We start from the raw sequence: 22,964 nt of genomic DNA, 5'->3' as shown, positions 1-22,964 counted from the left end.
ATGGAGGCCACTGTTCCACTGACTCCTAATTTTTTTCTTTCCCAATTTATCAGACACTTGCTAGCCTTACTTACTATCCTTCTGACCCTGTACCTCATGATTAGTCTTGGCACGGAAAACTAATCCATGGTGTGTTCTAGACCAGGGTTTTCTCAACTTCAGCACTCTTGTCATTTTGAGTGAGATAATTCTTTGCTTTGGAGGGTGGGGGATAGTCTATGCATTTGAGGATGCTTAGCAGCATATATAGTAGAAGGCAATGGCACCCCACTCCAGTACTCTTGCCTGGAAAATGCTATGGATGGAGGAGCCTGGTAAGCTGCAGTCCCTGGGGTTGCAAAGAGTAGGACACGACTGAGCGACTTCACTTTCACTTTTCACTTTCATGCATTGGAGAAGGAAATGGCAACCCACTCGTGTTTTTGCCTGGAGAATCCCAGGGACGGGGGAGCCTGGTGGGCTGCCGTCTATGGGGTCGCACAAAGTCAGACACGACTGAAGCGACAGCAGCAGCAGCAGCATCTATGGATTCCACCTACTAGATGTATGTAGCACTCCTCCACCAGTTGTGACAACCACAAATGTCTCAGACATTGACAGATGTCTTGGAGGGAGTGGTACAAAAGTATCCCTGCTTAAAAACCACTGCTTTAGTCTTGGAAAATCTAGTCCTATCTGCAGACCTGCCATTACTAGCCTCACTTAGGCCGTATAGTCAGTACCTGGCAGAGGGGTTTAAAAGTGTTCGGGGAATAGCCTCACCCAGCTGGAATTTTATTAAATGCAGTCATAGCATCAGTGGATTAACTAAGACCCCTACTTCTCCCAGTTCTTGGCATACAGGTAACAGGGTCAACAGGCCTTTTTTTAAACTGAGTTGCCTATATCACTGCCATCAAGGACTAAGATAAAGCAGTATATGAAATAAGATCTAGAAACGATGAATAATAAAAGGCATTCACTTAAGCTATTCCTTAGTTTCAGCAGAGCCATATGGCAATATTTAAGAATTCAGAACTAAGACCAGAGCCTCTGTTCCTGTCAGAGTGGGAGTAGCCCTGAACTGATCCATCAGCCCTTAAAGCACTTCTTTAAAACTTAAGGCTCCTCTGCCATTGGCCATCAACCTCTGGTCCCTGTGCCATGCCTCCTGAAGCCTTTATAGGACCTAGAGATTCTATGCTGCTTCCCACCCCTTATCCCTGACCCCCTTTGGAAGCTATCCTATAACAGTGAAATTATCACAGATAGTTATTGACCAATAAATTTGGGTTACAAAGAGGAGACGGGGACAGTAGCCCTCTATACCAGCTCTAAGGTCTTTCTGCAATGATGGAAGTGTTCTAAATCTGTGCTGTGCAATATGGTAGAGGTACCACTGACTACATGGGACTTCTGAGCTCTTGCAACATGATTAGTGCAACTCATTTATTTTAAATAGTAACATATGGCTGGTGGTGGTTTAGTCGCTAAGTCATGTCCAACTCTTGTGGCCCCATGGACTGTAGCCTGCCAGGCTCCTCTGTCCATGGGATTCTCCAGGTAAGAATACTGAAGTGGGTTGCTATTTCCTTCTCCAGGGGATCTTCCTGACCTAGGAACTGAACCCAGGTCTCCTGCACTGCAGACAGATTCTTTACTAATGAGCTACAAGGGAATCAAATCATGTTGGACTATATAGTTCTATACAAAAACAGGTTGAATTTTGATCCTTCCTAGGACTCTCAAGCGGAGAAGGCAATGGCACCCCACTCCAGTACTCTTGCCTGGAAAATCCCATGGACGGAGGAGCCTGGAAGACTGCAGTTGCTGAGGATCGGACACGACTGAGCGACTTCACTTTCACTTTTCACTTTCATGCATTGGAGGAGGAAATGGCAACCCACTCCAGTGTTCTTCCCTGGAGAATCCCAGGGACAGGGAGCCTGGTGGGCTGCCGCCTATGGGGTCGCACAGAGTCGGACAGGACTGAAGCGACTTAGCAGCAGCAGCAGCAGGACTCTCAAGAGCAGTAAAGTCCAAAGGGAAGATGAAAAGGGAAAAGACAGTTTTCTCAATCAGGAGAGAGGCTGTAAGGTTATATTTTTAGGTATAAAAGGAGAAATGGTGGCTTGTTTGTTTAAAATCTGACCAAAATAGCCTTGAGCCAGTTACACTTGTGATCCATATAGATCACATGTGGGAGATGTGACAGAGGAGAATTCTAATGGAAAGTAGCTAAAAACTTTACCCACTTTCCCAAAAGAGCTGGGGCTACAACCTCAAAATAGGACAAGTTTAAGTATAAATAAGCTTTTATTTGGTTTAACTTTTTAGTGATAGTGTCTGCCCACAAATCAGAGCCCTTTTGGGGCAACAGCTCACCTGTGCATGTGGGAAGTATAGGTGGAGATGCCACAAGGCTCCTGTTATCAGGAGACCTGCTACTCTTCTCCCCAACTCTTCTGCTTCCAAAGAAGGGGGAAAATGGATACCTTAGGGATTTAAATTAGAAATAGCCTTAAAGAACAAGGAGGCTTATTCCTCCTAGCTGCATTCAGGCTGAGACCTTCCTTGCCTTTTCCCCCATCCTAACAGATTCAGATCCAGAGTTGGTCAGGGCCTTCTGGTCAACAGTTCCACTTGGCATCAAGCAGGGAAAGATAAAGGAGGATCCAGGTGGTCTGCAAGAGGATCCCTGGAAGTCACACCCTTTTTTTGACTACCATTTCCTAGGTGTGTAAAATCCCTTCTCTCCCTCTATAGCAAAGGATGGAATTTCTCAGCAGGTTCTGGCTATTTAACCCAAGTGAGAACAGGGAAAGGTTACATGGGCTGAGGGCTGTCTGCTTCTTAGCCCTCATATCTTGTAGTAAGCTAGTTAGCCTCAAGTTTCCATTTCAGCACCATCTCCTGACCCTGGTTCATATGAAATTCTCTTCCTGGTAAAAAGCTGAGAACAAGCACCCTGGGTCACATTTTGTTTCTCCCTACCACCAAGTGCTATTTTAAATCCTTTAACAAAGCAAAGAAGTTTGCCTTTTGCTGGCATTTCTTATAGTTTTGCCTGGAATATAGCCACTTGCCCAGATCGTGCCCACTTTCATAGCCTGTGGCTCTGCACATCTGGTAAAGCAGGGGTCCCAAACAGGGGCACATAGTAGGAGGTAAGTGATGAGAGAAACCAAAACCACCTCCCCACCCTGCCCCCACCCATGGAAAAACTGTCTTCCATGAAATGTTCTCTGGTGCCAAAAAGATTGGGGACCACTGTGCTAAAGCACCCAGAGCCTGGGGAATGCCAGTCCATCTCAGGGAAGACCCACAGGATATGTTAGCAGCTTTCTGGGAGACTGTTAGACCTCAGATTTCTGCCTAAGACGGACAAGGGACCTTTCAAGAGATTAAAAAATGGCATGTGATTTCTTTTTAAGATCTATTCCCAGCATTGATTTAATGCCACATCCCTGCCTCTGACTAGGAAGAATGGAACAGGACCTATAATTATAGTCTCTTATTTCCCTGTCTTCAGCCTTTTGAACTTAACTCTTTAGGCCTCAATCATTACATAGCTTCTGTATACTGAACCTGATTCTAGACCCTGGAATGGAGGAAGCAGGGTAGAGATGGACTGGAAGAGATGTTCAACCCCTTACTCATAAGACCTTTGGTAGATCTATTCCTTTGTAAGAGTCTTATGATCCTCCAGGAGACCCTCTGGTTCAGCTTCTGAATTCTTTCTGTTTTCTAGTCCTACTCCTCCAACCTAGCTTCCACTTTGACAACAAATGCCTTTCAGTAAGATCAAGGGTAGGCAGGAGAGGGATGAGATAATCTTTAAGAGACTGTCCTGGGCTTCAGGACAAAAGCACTAGGCTGAACTGCCCATCTTGGATTTCACTCTGCCTTCTCTCTTAAAATAATCATGCTCAAACTTGTGCATGCACACAATGCACAAGTTTGCACATTTCCTCCCCAAGCTGATCCCTCTGCCTAGAATGTCCTGCCTTTAACTACTGGTTCCTAACTCCTCAGCCTGTGAGGCTGACCACCAAAGTTAGAGTCTTCCACATGGGAAACCCTCTACCTGGTGCTGGGAATGCAAAATGTGAGCAGAAACAGCCTAATCCCTATCCTTAGGGCACTCACAGGAGAGGCTGGCAGAATTTAAGAGACCCAACACACACGGCACCACTAGTAGGACAGCATTAAATAAAGGAGCCTGACATACACCTGAGGGTCACAGAGGGCCTCCCAGATGTGGCAACTTGAGCTGAGACTTGAAGGAAGCTTAGATTTAACTAAGGTGGGGGGAGGCGGTGGTGATAAGACATGGTGGGCCTTCCAGACAGAACAATGCATATTCTGTATGGGAGAGAATTGATGGATGAGTTGGAGGAGCAAGGGAGGGCCAATGTAGTCATAACAATGGAGTATGGGGTATGCCAGAGCCAACCACACTAAGTCTGCAGAAGGACAGTAAAACGAAAGGAAGCCCTTTGCCCAGGGCTGGCAGTCAGGAGGCCCTCTGGTCCCAGCCATACACCTTTCCCTTAGATCCTCACCTCAGCATTCAAGAGAAGACCTCTCCTCCCTCTTGAATGCTGGCAGGAGGGGATGGAGAGGCCTCTGCTCCTGGAAATCATGAGCCTCCAAGAAGTCTGAAGGACCCTTTCCAGCTGTGTAGGTCCTAGGGGCTTCCTTCAGGAAATGAATGGTGAGACAGGCTTCCTTAGAAGAGCATCTCCAATTTCTTCTGTGGGATTCTTACCTTGTGTGGACTAGAGGTGGTGCCCATGGGGACAAGGGAAATATGGGGCTGTCCAGGGACTAAGACAATAAGTAGGTGAGACAGCAGTAAGCTCAGAGCCAGGACTGGTTCTACCTACAGGGTGGGGGCTGCCTGGAAAAGTGGGAGGATACCTTGGAGGAGAGCTGAGTCTTCCCTAAAGGGCAGATGAGAGCCTCCAGCAGCATTCCACCTCTCTGAGGTTGAAGAAGAAATGCCCTGAATGAGAAGGAAGAGGTCTGGCCGGGGTAGTAAGTAGACTTTGTTGAGAAAGGCACAGCTGATTCTCAAATTGTCCTGCAGCTGAGGGACAACACTCTTCTGGAAGGGGGCAGGATCTCTCTGCTAACCAAAACAACCTACAGCCTCCTCAACAGGAGTGAGGAGTCCAGGCAGATCCCTAACCAGGGCCAAGTGAGGGCTTCCATCCCAGGGGTCCCCAACATCTGCGATCTAATGCCTGATGATCTGAGGCGGAGTTGATGTAATAATAATAGAAATAAAGTGCACAATAAATGCAATGTGTTTGAATTATCCTAAAACCACCCACCCCCATGTCCATGGAAAAACTGTCTTGCACAAAACTGGTCCCTGGTGTCAAAAAGGTTGGGAACCACTGCAGCAGGGAGCCACAGAGTGCCCTTGAGGGAAGCAGGCGTGAATGTGGCTGGGCTGCAGAGGTCACTCCACCCCCACCTCTACGCAGAGTCAATGCCAAAGAGGTCCCCAGCATTCCCAGGGTCAAGGCAAGGCCTCTTCAGCTAAAGACTGTCCTTCAGTGGCACTGTGGCCTGCGAGCCTCCCCTCCAAGAGAGGAGAGACCAGGTGGTGGCTGTACAAGAGCTCTGAGGTGGAAAGCCTGAATCCTGCAGGGTCTCTGGTTGATGGGGAAGTCCACTACATCCCATTTCTCTCCTCTACTGGCATTGCCAGCTTAGTCCTGGTGAGCACCAGGGCAAAACCCAAATTCCCTCTTTGACCCCATAGGAGGGGCTACTGCCAGAATCATCTCAAGATTAGAGACAAGTGTGGGGAGAAGCCTGTGGGTTTGGAAAGTCACCTTCAACTGTCTCAGAGCAGAGGCAGGGCAGGGAGGACCTGGGAGGGGCTGGGAACCTGGGAGAGTAAGGATCGTCTGGAAGGCTTCTGGAAAAGAGTCTGGTGTTACCAAAAGGTCCCATCTTTGAGCCAGTATGAGGGACCTGACAGGCTCCTTTTAAACCTGGTTTCCTGGCACCCTGCCTCAAGAATGCAGATTCCACAGGGGTACCCTGGACAAAATTCAAGAAACAGCCGAATGAGGTTTTTCGAGGGGGAAAAAATATAATAATGTGATTGAGTGAGGGTGTCTTTGGAGAGTAGAGGTAGGAGGTGGAGGAGCAAGTGTTCTTGAGGACAGAGGAAATTTTGCATAACACATCTCACATTCCACAGAGATAACCACAGAATCACTCACCTCTCCATTGTGCTGAGTACCCAGGGAGGCTTATTCATGGTCTGAGTTGTGGGCAGCAAGCTGGATACTAAGATGGGTAAAGGCAAGGATCTCTCACCATCACAGGAGAAACAAAATGCATGGGTAGGTAGGGACTTCCCTGGTGGTCCAGTGGCTAAAACTCTGTGTTCCGAATACAGGGGGGCCACAGTTGGATTCCTGGTCAGGGAACTGGATCCCACTTGCCACAACTAAGACAGGGTGCAGCTAAATAAACGTTTAAAAAAAAAAAAAAAAAGCATGGGTAAGGGTAGAGTTCAGTGTTGGAAAAACTACAGGAGAGCCAGCTGGGGATGCCAAGAAGGCAGATGATGGAACCCTTAAAAGAGTCCTTAGGCTGTGCAGGAACACAGCGAAGGCTGTTCCTGATGAGCCCAACTTGGCTGTGGAGGAAGGGAGAGGTGTGCAAGGCACCAGGAGAGTAGCTGCTTTCAAGGGATGGATTTTGGCCTTCTTCACACATCTGAGTAGCCATAGCCCGTAGAAGCTTTGCCACTGTCCCACACTGTTCCTTCCCAAAGGCAGGCCTTCTAGCAGCCTGCAAGGCCCTCTGTCAACTGCCACCCCCACCCCCACCCCCACCGCATTGGTTTGGTCCCCAGGGCCTTCAACGCTCCAGCTCTGGACTTTGGCACTGATTCTTTCCTCGGATTGGAACATCCACCCATAAATCCCCAAAGCTCTCTCCTATATCTTTCTTTGTTAAAAATCTACCCCTTGAGCTCTTTTCCCCATCTCATTGGATGTAAACTCAAAAAACAAAGAAACAGGTCCCTTTTAACCTGTTCACAGCTATGTTACCAAGACCTAAAATTGCGTCTGGTAGCCAAGAGGTGCTCACTAAGTTCTGTGCATTTGCTTTGCCAGGGATCTCTCTGGGTGTTTTACCTATCTAATATACTCTCCACACCGTGTGAGGTAGGTACTATTATTCCCAATCTCATTTCATGAGAAAATAATACACGTGACAAACAGAAAAGAAATACTTGGGCACGCCTAGACACCCAGACCCAAGGACCTTTCTATGAGGTGGTTTTGCCCGAGCCAACCTTCCTCTTGGAGCCTTTCAGTTTCTGCGAGAGCTCTCCACGCTCCTGCTTAGGCGGGAGCGGGGTTTATTGTCCAGCAGCCCACAGACTAACTTATCCTTCATTCCCGGTTTTCCTCTCTGTAACCCATTCCTGCCTTAGTCCTGGGTGGACTGTCTTTCCTTACCCAACACCATTAGTGAATAAACCTCTTGAGGGAAGAGTCGCCGCCCGCGCATGGAATTTGTTAGGGTTTAACAGTTCACCTGAACGCAGCTTACTTTGAAATTTTAATATAGTATTATTCACATTGCCCACCGTTACTCACAATTGTGCCCATGAAATTAAGCTCCCTCTGCGATGCCCTCCGAGCCACCAAGCGGAAAGGGAGGGGTTCAGACTATGCCACGTAGGGCCAGTGAAGCCACTAGGCTCCCCTTACTAAGCTCTGGGGCGTGTACTTCCTCTCTGACGCTTTTGAGACATCATTCCTCTACCATAAGGAGCCTTTTTAAATACTCAGCCATGTTGGTCTAATAAGGAAATTTGTACGGTGCTACCAAATTACGTTGTACGACGGTCTGGACTAGAAGTCTTTTCTCTCTCGCTTTGAACTACATGGCGCTGCCACCTTGAGCAGAAGTGAATTATGGGAGGGCGCCATTTCGCTCGAGAGGGCGGGTATTTCCGGTTCCGGCGTGGGCGGTTCTCTCTTTTCCTCTGCAGGGCCGCGGTGGAAGCGGTTGTGCGGGTCGCCTCTCTGAGTTATCCAGTTCCATCCTTGTCGCTCCGGCGACACCCGCACTCTCCGTCGCCATGACTGAACAGATGACCCTTCGTGGTACCCTCAAGGGCCACAACGGCTGGGTGACCCAGATCGCTACCACTCCCCAGTTCCCGGACATGATATTGTCCGCCTCTCGAGGTACGGGCTGAGGTGCTGGATTAAGGGGCAGGGGTCGTTGCGCGCGTCACATGGTTGGGCCTGTGGGCCGCGAGGTGGGCTGTGAGTTGACCTGTGCCTAGGCCTCATCGCGGATAAACCATGATGCGTCCCCGACTTGGCGAGCCCCGAAACAGCTGGCTGCCGGGAGGGTTGCAAGGCTGGGGCCTTTTTAATCTCTACCTCTCAAACCCGTGTATGTAACTGGGGGCCCAGGAGCCTTCGGGTCGGGCGGCGCCGTGATGATCCCAACATGCCATCTGAGTGCCTATGCTGAAACCCAGAGGCTGTTTCTGAGCTGCTGCCCGGACCCTCTGCTCATTAAAAAGTGGACTCCAAGGCGGACCTCGTGTCTAGTCTCTCGGCTACTTCGGGGCAGCCCTTTGTTACCCCTTTTTTTTTCCTTCTCATTCTCTCTGTACCTGACTGCATTTGGAGACTTCTTGGCGATTGCTTTTTGCGTTCACGCTATTTAAAAATAGTTCATCTGAGGCTACAATCATGTATGGCACTTACTAGGAAAGTTTATTCAGTGGAACACATTGCAGTGAAAGCATCCAATCCTTAGCGCCTAAAGTGGATTTTCTATTGCTAGTATTTCTTGCATCCCTTAGCAGTAGTCTCAGGAGGCCCACAGCTACTCTTCAATATCCAGCCTGCTGTGCGCATGCATTCTGGCAGTGAAGTCGCTCAGTCGTCTCCGACTTTTTGCAGCCCCATGGACTGTAGCCTACCAGGCTCCTCAGTCCATGGGATTTTCCCAAGCAAGGGTACTGTAGTGGGTTGCCATTTCCTTCTCCAGGAGATCTTCCCTACCCAGGGATTCAACCCAGGTCTCCTGCATTGCAGGCAGATGCTTTACCATCTGAGCTACTAGGGAAGCCCAATAAATAGATGTGGAATCGTTTTAGATTTTCGAAAGGGGCATCCATAACCTGGTAAAAGTTTCACACACCTGAGTTAAATTCTCAGGGTGCAACTTAGCTCTGCTTGACTCTTGACTAAAGTTACTTGGACTTGGCTAATAACTACTCTCTGTCTTTAGGTAGTTTCCCTACCCCTAAATGCCCTTGATTTATGATCCAGAAGGTCAGATGGTGAGCCGTGGGGTTTTTTCACTGGGTCTTTTTTTTTTTTTTTAACCTGCCCTTAGATAAGACCATCATTATGTGGAAGCTGACCAGAGATGAGACCAACTATGGTATCCCACAGCGTGCTCTTCGGGGTCACTCCCACTTTGTTAGTGACGTGGTCATTTCCTCAGATGGCCAGTTTGCTCTCTCAGGTTCCTGGGATGGAACCCTTCGCCTTTGGGATCTCACAACGCAAGTAGCTGCTCTGGGGCACTGGGGGAAAGCTGGGTATAAAGCAGGTAGATACCATCAGGTTTCCCAGGATAGTGATTGGGTACTTGAGTGGGAACTGTAAGGCACAGTACCTGGAGAAGATATTTGTGGTTGTTTGGCCTCCCTCCCCGTTGCTTTTAATTAGATACACAGAATTGCTGAAGAGTGGTCTGTTTTAGCAGTTTTCTCAGATACTGCACTTGGGAGTGGACAACATGTTTGAACATACTGAATATTGGGAGCTCAGTCTTGGGTGGTCAGGCATAATGGAGGATCCTGGTGATGACAGATGACATTGTCAGCCAATCCCCACATGGGAGTGAGGACATGTCCTGCAATTCTGAAGGGATTCTCTGGCATATTCTTGGCCAAGGGCCTGCCGTTTATCAAAGCCATGTCCAGGGTGGTGTGGGTAACGCAGCTCCATTGGATGAGGAATTGGGCCAGGGAAACAGTGTGACTGTGGAAGAATGTTTGCAGAGTCTTTCTAGAGAGTAACCAAGTCCTCCTTCTCAGGGGCACCACCACTCGCCGATTTGTAGGCCATACCAAAGATGTGCTGAGTGTGGCCTTCTCTTCTGACAACCGGCAAATTGTCTCTGGCTCCCGAGACAAAACCATCAAACTATGGAATACTCTGGGTGTATGCAAATATACTGTCCAGGTAAAGTAAAGGCACATGCAGGGAGCATATGTTGTGGTGATTTTAAGCCTCATCTGGAACCTAAAGGGATTCTATCTTATCTTAAAGGTTTGGGTTCTGGAAGTGTGAATACAGGTTGTCAACATACTGAATATATATCCCACATAACTGAGGGGGGAGGGTGGGGTCTCGAGTTTCATGAGACGAGACAGTTTCTCCTTATTTCCTTTCCATCCTCTGCAGGATGAAAGCCATTCAGAGTGGGTGTCTTGTGTCCGCTTCTCGCCCAACAGCAGCAATCCCATTATTGTTTCCTGTGGCTGGGACAAGCTGGTCAAGGTGAGCTTGGAGCCAGGGCGTGAGGCCTTTACCAACCAGAATGTGTTCCCACTACCTCCCAGTTGGTCATAATCAACTTTGAATGCTTTGTCCCTTAACTGACCGTAAGTGGCCAAGATTAATAATTCTTGGACTTCTTTGTCACTGATAGAATGGAAATTGGCTCTCCTATCCAGGGATGCCTTTTAAGCATGGTGCCATGCCTTTTTTTGACCTTGATAGATCCAGAGCCCAGGTTCTTCACCTTTGACCCACAATTTTAGGTATGGAACTTGGCAAATTGTAAGCTGAAGACCAATCACATCGGCCACACAGGCTACCTGAACACTGTGACCGTCTCTCCAGATGGATCCCTCTGTGCTTCTGGAGGCAAGGTGATTCATAGACACAGGAGTCCCCTAATCAATGGGGAACAATTGGATACTTAAAATAATGGGATAGCAGTCAAGGGGTAAATGTTTGACAGTATACTGCGGTAGACAGTTAAAGGCAGCATCTTGAGGCAAAATGGGTGGGATTAACATGTGGAAGAAGTCACGTTTCTCTGATTGGTGTTCTCCCGTCAGGATGGGCAGGCTATGTTGTGGGACCTCAATGAAGGCAAGCACCTTTACACACTAGATGGTGGGGACATCATCAACGCCCTGTGCTTCAGTCCCAACCGCTACTGGCTCTGTGCTGCCACGGGTCCTAGCATCAAGATCTGGGTGAGTGTGGGCTGCAATTGAGGCCAGATACCTGGCTGTGCAAGCCTTGGCAATGTTGTAATTTTTCAGTGTGTCTTCTGACTTGCTGCTGGGATTTGAACTTCCTAAACAACTCCAGAACCATCATGCTATCAATGGATACCCAAGAAGGATGAATTATAACTTCTTGGGATTGGGGGGGAGGGAAACGAAGACCAATTGTAGCAATCTACTCAACCTCAGTGCAATTGACACTTGGGTCTGGGTAATCCATTGTTGGAGGGGAGGCAGTCTCGTGCATTATTTAGGATGTTTAATAGCATCCCAGGCCCTACTCCCCACAAGATGCCTATAGCAAACTAGTGACAAATAATGCCTCTAGGCATTGTCAAGGGTCCCCAAAGAGGCAGAAAGTAATTCTCTGCTAAGAATTACTAAATTACAATTAAAGGGGCGCTTGAGAGGGGACCTGTCTTTGGTTTTTAAAAACTGATAATAGCATGAAAGGGCCGAGTGTCCTTAGCCCTGGTGTTATCCCTTCCCCAGGACTTGGAGGGCAAGATCATTGTAGATGAACTGAAGCAAGAAGTTATCAGTACCAGCAGTAAGGCAGAGCCTCCCCAGTGTACCTCTCTGGCCTGGTCTGCTGATGGCCAGGTAAGTGGATCTATCCTCTGGTGATTCAGCTTTTAACCTTTCTACTCATCAGCCAATTACAAAACTAGTGATGTAAGTGATTGCCTTTGGCGGGACTTGGATAACTGCCAGTGAACACAGATCAGCCTTCATGTGCTAATGTCAGTAGGAAGATTGTGGAGGGACAGTGATTACTTGTCTTCAATGATAACCTTGATTAACTTGATCAGTTTACAACCTGTGAATCCTTACGACCAGCTGTTGCTTCCTCTAGGAATACATAATCACCTGTGAATAGCATAAGAGTGAGCATCTTAAAACAAGGGTCATCTTTGTTGCACTAACAGGACTGGAGAATTGCATGGCTCTAACTTAATGTTGTCATTTCTCCCTTGCAGACACTGTTTGCTGGCTACACGGACAACCTGGTGCGAGTGTGGCAGGTAACCATCGGCACCCGCTAGAAACAAATATGGCAGAGCTTTAAAAATTAAAAACAAAAAACTGGTTTTCTGACTTTTATAGTGTCTTTCTCTGAAAACTTTGAGACTCATCATGTTAGCTTAGTCTACATCAAACTGGGGCTTTGATTAAAAAGGTTTTGTTTTAGTCCTTTAAGGCAAGGACTCCTTTGTACTCACCTTACATAGATATTTAAAATTAGGTGTAATTTTACATCTGGAGGTGGTGGCTTTTCCTCAGGTGGCAGCTAAATGACAGATGTGTGGCACATTGAGGTCTCCTGTATATATACCCTCTAACTCATAATGGCAATAAGACTTCTTTGACGTCCAACTAGATACATAAAAAGACTGGAGATGTAGTGTGCCTGAGTCTTGGGCATAGGGCCACAGTATGGAGATTGTTAGGAAAACCAAAGCCTCAAGCAGTGGTAGAAAAGAAGTGGCAGATGATCTTGAAGTAGACTTGAGGAGCCTGCCAATAATAAGCTAGGCGGAGGACCCAGATGGAGGGTGGTAGGATTTATACCTCACTCTGTTGAAAGTCACATCTAACAAGATCTAATTAACCACTTCTCCATTCTGTGGCGTCTGCTTTGTGTGTGTATGCACACTCAAGTCATGTCCGACTCTGGTTTCCAACCCCTATGGACTATTGCCCCCAGGCTCCTGTCGCTGGGTTGTCATTTCCTTCCCTGGGGACCCAGGGATTGAACCCACATCTCTTGCTTCTTTTGCACTGACAGGCAGATTGTTTACCACTAGCAACACCTTACTCTTCTAAAGGAATGGACTCCACAAAAGCAGCAAATAGTTTTTATTTCCACAACACAACCCATCTTCCTTTTCTCCCAGGAGCATAAAATTGACCTCAGCCATCAAAGCAGAGGACAAAAGCTGATAAGTGACAGAAGGCAAAGGGTTACTAGAAAAATAGATTCTGCCCAAGGCTCTCCTAGGGATTCAAATCCCTGTCCCAAGGCTCCCCACCAGGGCTCACCAAATGGAGGGAACTAAGCACATGAAGAGAGGTTGGAAACTGACAAGGGGATTTTACAGAAAAGGAAAGGAGCCTGGCGGTGAAAAGACCTGAGGGATTGGGGTGAGGGAGGAGCCTTGCTCCTAGATTAGTGCTGAAAAAGGAAGGGGGAAGAAATAATTGGATGATGTATGTAGTTTCCATCATGTCGACCATTCCAGATCTCACTGAAGCTAAATTCTGGTCAGTCTATGGAGGTAGAAATTGGGGATGGAAGGAAAATTAGAATCCTTCCTACTTCCCCCAGAGAGTAGACTGTTGATTATCCAGCTCTACCCTTTTCCCAGCCTGCCTCCCCCAAAACAGCTTCCAAATCCCTTAGCTAAAATTTGCATCAGAAAATGGAATGAGGGCTGTCATGAGTCTTGCCCAAATCCTCCAGCCTCAGAACTGACATGAAAGTTGAACAGGAATGGGGAAAGGGAAGTTTAGTAATGAGATTACAACCTCCCATCATCCCCTACTCAAAAACTCAGATCCCTGGGCAGACAGGAAGGGAACACCAGGCAGCTGTTGTCATCAGGGACCCATGCAGACCTGTTGAACAGACCCAGTAGGTGAGAGAAAGCTGAGCTGGAGGCTAGGAGAGTTTATTAGACTCCTAGAAGTAGAAGCAGGGGCCTGGGGTCAAAGGAGGAGCATGAAGCAACGCAAGAATGGGAGCATTTTAGCCCCCAAACTTAATGGGCCACCTTACACCACCACCCGCCCCCCTAGTGCTAACCAGAGGGGCCCATGCGGGTGGCAGGCTGATCAAGGGCAGAGCTTGATGCGGGTGCCCTTGGAGAGCACCCGGAAGAAAGGGAAGACACGCTCGCCCAAGAAGGCAGCCGAAAAGGTGTGCACATGAGCCAGAGTCTCTGCATTGTAGAAGCCCAGGCGCCCAGCCTCATAGTCCAGGTACACGCCAAACCGCCGTGGTTTCTCACTTGGGCTCAGCAGTGTCTGCTCCGTTGAGCTTTGTGCCTGGTAGCGTTTGCCATTGGTGCCCACACACCACACTTCCCGCTGGAGCAGGGGCTGCTGGGGCAGGTGGAGGCGGCGGCGGCGGTGGTGATGGCGAGAGGAGCTGGCATCCCCACTGCCCACAGAGGACCCCCCAGAGCCCACCTTCTCCTTATGATGGGTTGATTCACGGGCAGCACCCACCGCCCAGCCCCGCCGCCCACCCACCTCTACCTCCCAGTAGTGCCGGCCAGAGCGGAAGCCCTGGGCCCCCAGCACGCAGCAGTCGGCCGAGAAGCGCTTGGAATGGTCAGCAACCTCCTGCCGCCTCTCTGCCAGGCGGACCCCCCGGCGGTCGGGAGACAGCATCAGAGCCGGGTGAGCCGTGTCAGGGTCCAGCGTCAGGTCCACTTGGGAGGAGGGAGGACAAATACGCCAGGGCTGGAACGACTGCTCCCTGTTGGTGGCTAACTCCAAAGTTTGGCCTTTCCTGCTGCCCTCCCCCTTCACCTCTCGCCCTCCCCACCATCCAGCTGTCTTCAGCTCCCTGCCCAAACAGAGTCTGGGCTCAAGTTCCTAGGGGCTCCACTTTTTTTCCCCACTCTGTTTTCAGGACACCAGACAGGTTTTCCCTCTGGTCCTGCTTTTACTCCCCAACACCCACCTGGGCTAGAACAAAAAAGCTGCTCTCAGCTTGAAGCCCCAACTGGCCTGCCTTTATCCTGCTCCAATTTCAGCACCCATTCCCCCAGGGCCCAACTTTCCCTCAGAACCCAATCTCAGGTCTGTGAAGGGAAAGGCAAAGGAAGGTCGGACAGGTGACCTCCCTACCTCGGGCAGCCTGACAGAACATCCGGCTCATTTTCCTCACGATGGCGTCTGTCAGGAAGTCATGGCTATGGGGTTGACACAGGTCAGGGGACCAGACCTCTGGGGGCTGCAGCTGTACCTCTTCACACCTGGAGAAGGGGACCGGGCAGGGGGTGGGACCATGATATTCCCCCAGAGGGAAGAGCAGAAGCTGAGGGGAAGGAGAGGGTCCAGGAGGCAGAAACTCAGGTCCTGGGGAAGGAAGGAGAGGAGCGGGATATCCAAGAGATGCAGGGATGGGGAACCAGATGCCATTGGGTCAAAGGATAAAGGGTGAGAACACACCTATTGAAAGTCTCCTTGATGTCCTGGGAATAACAAAAAGAGGGAGAGGGAGAAAGAAACAGAGAGTCAGCTGCACAGGGATGGTTCCCTTCTCCCCATCTGATTCCAGCCAGAGAAAGAACTGAACTTGGACAGTGAGTGAGAAAGCATATACAAGGCCTTCGATAAACACGCATCCATCTCAATCACCCATATGACTCATGCCTAATTTAACCCATCCTGCTGTGAGCCCACCAGAATTTACAGCCCCAGTAAAAGAATTTTCACAATATGACTTGGTCCTATCTTTCAAGATGTTAATGTCAAAAATTCTTTTCCAAACTCTTAAAATCCTTTTATAAACTGAATCTTCATTCTTTTCATTAGGTACATTTATCACACACCACATTCAGTATCAACTAATCTGTCTCCAGCCTCAAAAATTTGGGTTAAATCATTGTGGGTAACTCCCAATGAGAAGAGAGGCAGCTCTGGACAGGTGTTTGGTAAGCACCACCTGATACAGCTGACACGGGGCTCTGGGCGGGTGGACAAGGAAGGGGCCATTGCTTACCTGGAGCAGCCGCAGGCCCCCTTGCTGGCTTCGCTCCTGGGCCTCAGCCAGCAGGCGGCTCAGCTGGGCAGCCTGCTCTGAGAGGCGGCTGGCTGCTGCTCCTGCACGCCCCAGCTGAGCTTCGTGCATCTCTCGGAGGCGCCGCTCTAGCCCTGCCTGCTCTTCGGCCAGAAATCGTGTCAGCCGACCAAATTCTGAGGCCACAGCTGCCAGCTCTGACTTCATCTGGCTCTGGGATGATGCAAAGGGGATGGTGGATACCACCTCAACTCACAGAAACAAACCTCCAATTTGGTAACTGCTGCCCCTCAATCCAAGGCAAAGGAGCCCTACATTCTGAATGGAAAAGAGCCCCTGACCCCTTCCCCATCTCCTGGCTTTAGCAGGCTTTAGCATGCTACTGGCACAATGGTCCCAAACCCACCAACCACTGCCTGCAACGCTTATCTACACCTTGGCTACTTGACTCTTCAGGTCTAAGCTTAAATATTCCTGAGAAAAGTCTTCTCTCTCTTCCAGATCTAAATCAGGGTCACTTACATAAATATCGTATCTTCTCGTGGCATATGCCTCAATTTGAAAGGTTATATTTACATTAGAGTATCTTTTAAAATCCTCTTTCCCCACTGCTCTGTAAGCTCTGTTGCCACAGGGTCCTCAGACCCTGGAACAGTGCCAACTACCAAGTAGGTGCTTGGTGAGAAGTTTTTGAAATAAATAAAAAATTCAGGAATCAAGATACAAAATCAGGGTCCTGGCTATTCCACTAATGACCATGGGAAGGTCACCCAATCCTTCTAGGTCAGATGTCAGTAAATTTTCCATAAAGGGTCAGATTAGATTTTACACTTTATGGGCCATGAGGCAAAATCAAAAGTATTATGTAGATAATGTTAATATATAAAGAGAGAAGACCTCTACCCATTCCCACCCCATTTGCCTCGGAAGGGCAACCCTGGATGATCAGCACACTTTTTACCCAGATATAAGCTGGAGACATTCTTAAGGGTATGTAAAAAGAATTAAAAGGCCAGAGTATGCAGGGAAGTCCTGGCTGGTCAAGTGTGTGAAGAAAATAGTTTCACTCTCTATCCCAGTGAAACTCAGTTCCTGACACCGCTGCACCCCAGGAGCCCAAACATCTCAATTTGGGCAGCAGGCTAGAAGCAAGAAAATCCCTGACTCCCAAACTCAAGATTCCCACTAGGTGCCCAGCAACAAAGTCCCTAATGTATAGGTGGCAATGAATGAGCATGGGTCCTGGAAAGTGGCAAGGCTCAGCCACCCTGCCAGGATGGCAGGCATTGGAGAGATGGGGGAAGACGTCAGATAGGAGGGATGCCCTGGCTTGGTGTCCAAAGCTCATTGCCACGTCATTCCAGTGCCTACCAGCTTTACAAAAAGAGGCAGGAGTAAAGGGCTAGAATTAGGGGGAAAATATTTTAAAATACTCCATGGGGAAGGGTAAGCAATAAAGAAAAAAGGCTGAAAAACACCAGACTGGAAGATAATAGGTCTCTATAATGCTGACATTCCTCCACTCATGCCTTGCCCACCACCTGACATCTGTCTTGGAACCTGGAGCTTCTCTGACAGCTGGTATGTGAAGTTTGCCTTGCCCTCTTCTGTCCTCTGTGCTATCTGGAGTGATGGTATGGGGCAGCAGGTCTAGGGTTAAGTGTCTGGGATGGTAAACCTGCTCTGCAACCTTGAGCCAGGGACCAGCCCTCTCCAAGCTAAACCTATTTCATTCCATTTTGGAACCTAGGAATAAACATGCCTCTTGATTTGCTAAGGCTTCCCTGGTGGCTCAGATGGTAAAGAATGTGCCTGCAATGCAGGAGACCTGGTTTCAATCCCTGGGTCATGAAGATACCCTGGAGAAGGGAATGGCAACCTACTGCAGTAGTCTTGCCTGGAAAATTCCATGGACAGAGGAGTCTGTTGGGCTACAGTTCATGGGATCGCAGATTTGGACACAACTGAGCAACTAACTCTTTCTTTGAGCTGCTAAGACCCCTCTCCTCACAGACACCCAAGAAGGTGTCTACTTCTCTCCCAGGCCTTGGCTGTCCCTCTTCAGAGGATCTAGTCACCATTTGTGAGAGCCCATCTTTCCTGCTCTAACCACAGAACCAGTGAGTCAGCCCTGTCAAGGACATTCACTCACCTTCAACTCTGTCACCCGCCTCTCCTCCTTGGCCTTCATCTTCTGCACAGCCTCCAGGTGCTTCCTCAGTGGTTCCACATGCCCCTGCAGTTTGGCCTAAAGAGATGGAGAAAGGAAAGTTAGAGGTCTTGGATAGGAGAAGCACCTGCCCTCAAAGGCCATATCCCCCATTCTCCCCGCAGTGGTTTGGGCTCAAAGCGTGATACCCATTACAGGTATTAAATGAGCATCAAATTCCCTTCCTCCCCTTTCTTCTCTTCAGATGATGACAAAGGCTTTCAACCCTCCTCCTGAACTCATGTACAAAGTCTACAAGTTAAGATTCTGGGACTTCCTTGGCAGTCCAGAAGTAAAGACTCTGCACTTCCACTGCACAGGGCACAGGTTCAGTCCCCGGTCAGGGAAATAAGATCGGGCATGCCACTCGGCCTGGTCAAAATAATAAAGGTAGGATCCTGATGACTACACAGCACCACACTCAAGAGTTGGGAGTGAACATGGCTTGAGCCCCTCAATGCACAGTCTTTCCATATGAATGCTCTTACATATGGTCCCTTCCTTCTCATAAGCAATCTTCCTTATAATTTTCAACTCTAAATACTTTTCTGATGATTTTATGCCTATGCTAAAAATCTTTCAACAGTTCTCCATGACTTGCAATATATGAGGCTCTCATTGCACCTTCATTTCTAGCTCCCCTCCTATACCTCCTGCTCACAGAATCTTTAGTTTTAGTCACATAAAACTTCTAGTCTTTTCCTGAGCATAATTCCATACTTTTATCCATGCTACTCCCTCTGTCTGGGACTGCCCTTCTACACTTAGCCCAAGGCATTCTTCCTTTAAAACCCAGCTACCTGTCCATGCCCCTGATGCTCCCCGTCCATGGCCCTGATGCTCCCCACCTCCAACTTCCTCTGTGATCCCAAGGAACATAAAATACACCTTTATAATACTTCCCTGCACTGTAATCACATACATGTGTTCTGTCCCTAGGACACACAGGCTCATGGGAGCATGGACCCCATTTATTTTAATTTCTATGCTTCTCTCCCACTCAATTACTTGCTAAATGGAAGACAAATACACTTTCCTCCTAAAGTTTTAACTCGTGCAACAAAAATGCACTTGAGCTCTGTGTTCTAATCGTTTGTAACAGAATCTTGTGCTTTAAAGACCAGAATGGATAACCCTGGTTTTTGTGCCCTTTCCTTTTTTATGCCTTCTACTACTTCTGCCTTTCTACCTCCTTTTCCTTGGGGGGTAATACAGCCTAGAAGAGCTCACACCTAGACTCTAATCTGAACCTGAATGCAGGCAAGTGACCATGCTTCAAGTTACCTCATCTTAAAAAGGGAACTAGGAATAAGAGAATCTACCTTGTGGACATGATGCTTAGCACAATGTCTGACACAGAACAAAAGATCAGTACTAAATGTTATCTAGAATTCCCTACCCAGGCCTAAGCTGCCAATGACAATCTGATAATGACCCTTGATCTAAAGAGGTTACTGACCCAGAGCACAAAAGGTAGTCATTGCAAGGTTAAATAGTTGAAAAAAAATCATAATAAAATTACAATCAATCCATAACATAAAAATAGCATAAACAACACAAAAATTTGCCTTTTGCCATTATTTTCTATTTTTTTCCAGTAGGGTCAATAATTTCAACTCTATTAATTCAACATTTATGCTTATATTTCTTATTTAATATTTTTCCTAAATTATGGACAAAAAATTCATACATGAATCCAAAGAGTACCATTTAAGAGAAATTTTCAAGAACCTTTAACTTTTTTGAAGCTTTATTTATATATCATTTGTACATTATTACCTATTCAATAAAGAAATATTTCTACAAAACAACACTGTGCCAAACTAGTGCTAGTTAGTGTATGTATCTGAAAAGAAACTACCTGCCTGTAAAATACCCTGTAATTTAGAAGAGGAGACTCAAAAAATTAGTCGGACATAATAAAATGTATGTATTTACATTTACTGATCAGTTAGTGTCAGACTTTGTGTTTAGTGGCCTCTTCAAATTGCAGAGCTCTACTGGGCTGGCATTCAACAGCTATGGCTAACACAAATTAAAATCCAGTTTCAGAAGCTCTTCAGAAGAGTTCTGCAAGGAGAGGGTGGAGAAGGGATGGAATGCCCCATGAATATGCCACCCTGGGATCCAGTTAACAAAGTGACTACACATTGATGGGTACAGGTAACTAGAAGCCAAGAGGATACAAAAGGGAAGGACAAAAGGAGCTCACATGTCCCCTAATAATGTAGGGCCTAAAAGGCAGGTGGTAGTACCAGTGCAGTGATTTCCACAGTAGCCTGGGCTTTCTAAAGATTAACCCTCCCTTGTCAGTGATTCAGAATCAATGATGGTAGGGCCCACCGTACTTCTGAAAACCTCCACTAATAACTGGAACAATCAGCCAGATTTGACAATCACTCTGTGGGAGGAACAGTTACTTGTCATAAGGGGTGTAGATCTGTCTTAACTGTACATACCACTCCCAGCTGAGAAGCTCTAGACATCTTACTCTAAAACTAGGGTAATGATAATAAAACCCAAATGAAGTTACTGTACAAATCAGGAGAAGATTATGAAAACACAGGTCATAAAACAGAAAAGCTCTGTGCAGACTACACAGAAGCAGCTACTCTCTCCTCCTGGTTCCACTTCTACAAACCATCTGGCCCTTCGGTAAATGTTATTTCTACCAGCTATCTCACACACAAATCTCCTTTACCTGTGTCCGAAAAGACGTTAACTAAATTAGAATCAAACTTCGAAAAGAAAAGTCACATGTCAGAAAAATCAAACAACAGACATCTAAATAGTGGTGATGTTGTAAAACAATATAGGCCAGGAAAGGCGGGGCGGGGGGAGGCGGTGTAGTTACGAGTAACTGTGTGGCCCTGTGTGTATATTACTTACATCTCTCTGTTTCTGTTTCCCTTCCGTTTCCCAATCTGTAAAACGGGAATACAAACCACAGCAAACTCACAGGTTTTCAATTTTAAATGAGACAGTCCAAGAAAAAGTGCTTAGTACAGTGCAGGGGTACATAGTAAGTGTTCAGTAAACATTAACTTTTAATCCTGGAGAAATTATAAAGTTCAAAGACATTCAGAGACTAAAGGCCAGATCTTCTGACTTAAAAGCCTATCCCTCTTTTTAAATACCCAGGAAAGGTAAGAAGTCCTGGCCAGTACACCAGAATGATTCCGCAAGGAGAAAACAAAGCCGTATCTTGGAGTGGGTGGGGAACGCATTAGAACAAGAGCAGCATATGAGTTTGATTCTAGTAGTTAGTCAATATACACTTCTGTTCCTCAGAACACCTTATTATTTGAGGCCCAAGCTCTTTCCTGGAGAAGGAAATGGCAACCCACTCCAGTATTCTTGCCTGGAAAATTCCATGGACAGAGGAGCCTGGCAGGCTACAGTCCATGGGGTCGCAAAGAGTCGGCCAGGACTTTGTGACTGAGCAAGTTCTTCCCATTTCTAGAGGTTTTAATCAGGGCTAGAGTTTTAAGAGTCATTCACAGTTAAATAAGATGGGTGGTAAAGCCCTAAGGGCTTGTCACTTGCATTTCTATAACTTAGGGACAGTGGAAGTGCAAAACAGCAGTGGCTTTTCCCCAAGAGACAAAGTCCAGTGATATGACATCACCAGATTTAGTTTGAGGAAGCCAGTCTTCCCTGGTCTTCTCCACTGTGTCTACTTTGTCTGTGTCCAGGATCCTTCTCACTCTAACCATCCTGGTGCCAGTAAGTCCTTAGGTAAGGAGAATCAGCTCAACAGTACACGAGGATCTCTGGACGGGAAAGACACCATTTCCTTTCCCCAGTTTCTCTTACTTCTTCTCCACCCCAACTAAACTCCCATCTTCTACTCTCACCTTGTACTCCTGCACCACCTCCTCCAATGGCACCACGCTGTGCTGTTTGTGGTTCCTGGATTCTCGACATACCACACAGATGGCCTCTTCATCCACCTCGCAGAAGAGCTTCAGGGCTTCTTGGTGTTTGGGACAAATGCCCTGCTCGTTCCCACGGCTCCCCCGACCAGCGGCTGGGTGCATCTGCCGAATCACCTGGACCATGTTGGCCAGCTGCAGGTTGGGCCGGAAGCTCCGCCTAGGAAAGCTCTTGCGGCACTGAGGGCAGGTGAAGCACCTCCGAGGAGTTGGAGGCGGGGGCAGTGGGGTGACGGGATCTAGCTCCTCTTCCTCGTCCTCCTCCAGCACTTCCTCCTCGTCCTCCTCCTCCTCTCCCCTCAGGTCCTCCTCCATATCCCCCAAGTAGTAGTCCAGGTCTTCCTCCTCCTCCTCCTCCTCCCACACGTAGTCCATGTTGTCCCAGTTGGATCCGCCCATGCCACTGGTCCAGAACACACCCTCTTCTTCCTCCTCGACCTCCTCCTCCATGTCGCCCTCATAGTCTTCATCGCGCATGGGGGTGTCCCAACCCCCACCGGCCCCCACAGCCTCCACTTCTTCCTCCTCTGCATCCTCCTCCTCTTCCTCCCGGTCTAACTCTTCTCTGTCCTCTTCATCCTCCCCTCCCCACAACTGGGTTACACACACTCGGCAGAAGTTGTGCCCGCAGCCGATGGACACGGGGTCCGTGAAGTAATCGAGGCAGATAGCGCACACCGCCTCCTCCTGAAGGGTCTGCACAGGGTTGGGTGCCATGGCAACGGCAGCCATCTTAAGTGTCCAGTCAGCCAGTATAGACGGGTG

General features: G+C 48.0%; 2 protein-coding genes and 2 non-coding genes across 7 annotated transcripts; 3 read left to right on the top strand and 1 right to left on the bottom strand.

The window, feature by feature from the left end:
• The first annotated feature begins 8,002 nt into the window (after positions 1–8,002).
• RACK1 (receptor for activated C kinase 1) lies at positions 8,003–12,419 on the top strand. The gene is made up of 8 exons (XM_068979495.1): positions 8,003–8,216; positions 9,388–9,559; positions 10,097–10,244; positions 10,467–10,562; positions 10,826–10,936; positions 11,129–11,269; positions 11,795–11,905; positions 12,283–12,419. The coding sequence occupies exons 1-8, from the start codon at positions 8,108–8,110 to the stop codon at positions 12,346–12,348; spliced, it is 954 nt and encodes a 317-aa protein (XP_068835596.1). The 5' UTR covers positions 8,003–8,107; the 3' UTR covers positions 12,349–12,419.
• LOC138086708 (small nucleolar RNA SNORD95) lies at positions 8,468–8,535 on the top strand. Its single transcript, XR_011145414.1, has one exon. It is a non-coding gene; the product is annotated as a small nucleolar RNA SNORD95 (small nucleolar RNA).
• On the top strand, positions 9,853–9,931 carry LOC138086699 (small nucleolar RNA SNORD96 family). Its single transcript, XR_011145408.1, has one exon. It is a non-coding gene; the product is annotated as a small nucleolar RNA SNORD96 family (small nucleolar RNA).
• Positions 12,420–13,193: 774 nt separating the features above from the next.
• On the bottom strand, positions 13,194–22,962 carry TRIM41 (tripartite motif containing 41). Of its 4 annotated transcripts, none has more exons than XM_068979478.1 (7): positions 22,122–22,962; positions 18,208–18,303; positions 16,038–16,268; positions 15,485–15,507; positions 15,161–15,288; positions 14,558–14,739; positions 13,194–13,573 (listed from the first exon to the last, which is right to left on the bottom strand). In XM_068979478.1, exons 1-7 carry the CDS (start codon positions 22,929–22,931, stop codon positions 13,301–13,303), a joined length of 1,743 nt encoding a protein of 580 aa, XP_068835579.1. In that variant the 5' UTR covers positions 22,932–22,962; the 3' UTR covers positions 13,194–13,300. The 4 variants fall into 4 exon arrangements, with proteins under 4 accessions (XP_068835579.1, XP_068835578.1, XP_068835577.1 ...); XM_068979477.1 differs by having other exon boundaries at positions 13,448–14,392; positions 14,474–14,739; XM_068979479.1 differs by lacking the exon at positions 13,194–13,573 and adding an exon at positions 13,965–13,985 and having other exon boundaries at positions 14,564–14,739.
• Positions 22,963–22,964: the final 2 nt, after the last annotated feature.

This window comes from Capricornis sumatraensis, chromosome 9 (genome assembly GCF_032405125.1).
Source record: "Capricornis sumatraensis isolate serow.1 chromosome 9, serow.2, whole genome shotgun sequence".
NCBI lineage: Eukaryota > Metazoa > Chordata > Mammalia > Artiodactyla > Bovidae > Capricornis > Capricornis sumatraensis.
Note: the sequence above shows the minus strand (reverse complement) of the source record. Positions and strands in the feature narration are given on the sequence as shown.

What these genes read in the sequence shown, in the direction of transcription:
- RACK1 (XM_068979495.1), top strand. Translation starts at nt 8,108, where the DNA reads ATGACTGAACAGATGACCCTTCGTGGTACCCTCAAGGGCCACAACGGC. An exon ending in GCTGGGACAAGCTGGTCAAG is followed by an intron (nt 10,563 to 10,825) that starts GTGAGCTTGGAG and finishes CCACAATTTTAG; the next exon opens with GTATGGAACTTGGCAAATTG. An exon ending in CCTGGTCTGCTGATGGCCAG is followed by an intron (nt 11,906 to 12,282) that starts GTAAGTGGATCT and finishes TCTCCCTTGCAG; the next exon opens with ACACTGTTTGCTGGCTACAC.
- TRIM41 (XM_068979476.1), bottom strand. Translation starts at nt 22,931, where the DNA reads ATGGCTGCCGTTGCCATGGCACCCAACCCTGTGCAGACCCTTCAGGAG. An exon ending in AGGTGGTGCAGGAGTACAAG is followed by an intron (nt 18,304 to 22,121) that starts GTGAGAGTAGAA and finishes CCATCTCTTTAG; the next exon opens with GCCAAACTGCAGGGGCATGT. An exon ending in GGCGGGTGACAGAGTTGAAG is followed by an intron (nt 16,269 to 18,207) that starts GTGAGTGAATGT and finishes GCATCATCCCAG; the next exon opens with AGCCAGATGAAGTCAGAGCT.